At 44.4% G+C, this 2,152-nt stretch overlaps 1 protein-coding gene across 1 annotated transcript; it reads right to left on the reverse strand.

Moving 5' to 3' along the window:
* Positions 1 to 629: 629 nt before the first annotated feature.
* Positions 630 to 1,474, reverse strand: FPRO_03857 (uncharacterized protein; the record flags this gene model as incomplete). Its single annotated transcript, XM_031225885.1, has 2 exons — positions 630 to 1,385; positions 1,442 to 1,474. 2 exons carry the CDS (start codon positions 1,472 to 1,474, stop codon positions 630 to 632), a joined length of 789 nt encoding a protein of 262 aa, XP_031076476.1.
* Between the last annotated feature and the right edge of the window lie 678 nt (positions 1,475 to 2,152).

A 2,152-nucleotide genomic window follows, 5' to 3' on the forward strand; every position in this document is an offset into this window, starting at 1 on the left:
TCGTTGATTTCTTTTACAACCATTCAGACTTGGTGGATGAGAAACAAGTGCGGGAAACCATCCAGAAAACAAAATCTTTGTCGTATGATCTGTTCATACGCTGGCATGAGCATCAAACAACACCCAAGAGAATTAAACCTCTGTGGCCAGGAATATAGATTTTCGGATTACAATTCTGTAGCTTTTTTATCTAAGTTCTTAACTCATTTTATGCTTATTTAAACATTCGAATTCAGGGGGTGGCTTGCAAAGTATTGTCGAATTGCCTAAAGAAAGATAAAATTAAGACTAAAAAACTTAGACGTCCTATTGTTCACTCTGAGCTGTCCGGCCTGGATCGAAACTTATCTATTATGGAAGGACAAAGGGCATGACGGCGTAAGCAAGTTTATTAGAATGGAATTTTCATACTGACTATATATCATGGAATGTCCATATTCTTAACTTGAAGTAATACCCGAAAGCCTTGTGTCAAGGGTAGCATCCTGCCAGAACAACAATCACCTATTCGGGCGCACGTAGGCCTACAGTCGCCAAAATAGTATCCTGCTGACCAGGGCGTCGCGGTTGTAATTGTATTTTAGTATAGTAGGGCTATGATGATAAAAAGTCCGAGAAATATATACATTCTAGTCTGCGGCCCTTCTCCAGAAATCGCTATCATTATCGATATCATAATCATCATCGTCATCATAGTCATAGCCATAGCCATAGCCATAATCATCAAAGTCAAGATCACTGAACCTGCTGTCCCAGAACTCTTCTTCCTCAGCAGCATTCTTGCTTAGTATCCATCCATAACTCTCCATTCTCTTTCTCAGACAATCACTCGGTCCATCGTCATATACCTCAAGAATGATCTCTGATAGAGAAGGTATAGCTCTGAAGTGAGTGTCGACAAGATGCAGTGCCTCAGTTGCAAGGCTGTAGTGGTCCAGATTGTCAAGCCTGAGTTCCATGCTACTTGTACTGTACAAGGACGTCCTAAGCGTGATCAAACCAGTGCAGTTGCTCACAATGCTTCCGAGGATTCTGAGGCTTTCCTCCTCGATAGTAACATCGCCCGGGTCTAGATAGAGGAATTCCGGGAAGTCGATTACGATATGTTGAATGGAATTTGCGTTGCGGGGACCAATTTGCTGGAGGAACGAGGCCAATTTCTCAGGATCACGTCCACTAAAGTCGAAGCGATTCTGGCTGTAGAATAGCAGGCTGGCTTCGCGGTGGACTGTCTTGCTAACGCAAAAAAGCCCTGTTGGGACCTGCAAACCATATCTGAGCCAAGGATCGATAGGCTCGGACTGCAGTAAAATGATTTCGTATATCGTGTTTCGAAGTTCGCCGGGGAGAGAGAGAAAGCTCACAGAGCCGCCCGTAGCCGTGGGCTATCGATCATTAGCTTTATGGCTCAGACAGAGTTTTAAGAGTATGTATTGCAAACATTGAAGTTGAAGAGCTGGCTAGAATCAGACATCTTTATAAGTAGAATTATCTAGGTAGTCGCTGATTCTGGTTATCCTACTGATTACCAAGTCATGATGGCAATGAATCCCAGTCGTCAGGAGATAACCCCTCACTGAGAGTGGCAAAGTCACGTGCTCGAGTAACTGCAGCATCGACATAAACAGATGCCAAGATGGAACCGCACCCAAGCATTGTTTTGACTCTTAAACGATACCCCATTATCCATGTTCATACTTCGTAAAAACGCCGGTGGTCCTATATGAATGCGCGGGTCCAAGTTATGGTTGGATCTGGTGTCAGGTTTGGATTCGTTGTTAGAATCATCCTGCTCAGCTTGATTCGACATAGCGGTAACAGGATGAGGTTTTCTCACAATATCCTGCATGGTGGCCTTGGCGCCTAAGCCCTTGAGCCAAGCAAGCTCCGCGCCTTGATACACGTCTAATACGCGCCGCCTGAGTATCAGCCTGATCAACCAAACTCGAGCGCCCAAGATAATAATAATCTGGGTGATATCTTACAGCGGTCCCGTATCATCTTCCGGAAACGGATGCCTCTATGATGATTCCCAAGCACGACACAGATACAAAGGAACAAACAGAGGAATGGAAGAAATGGTGCAGGGAGTAGGTCACATCAGTCTTTTGATCGACAAGTATAATGTATCTGAATCGCACAAACAAGGCTT

This window comes from Fusarium proliferatum (genome assembly GCF_900067095.1).
Source record: "Fusarium proliferatum ET1 genome assembly, contig: FPRO_scaffold002, whole genome shotgun sequence".
NCBI classification, from domain to species: Eukaryota; Fungi; Ascomycota; class Sordariomycetes; order Hypocreales; family Nectriaceae; genus Fusarium; species Fusarium proliferatum.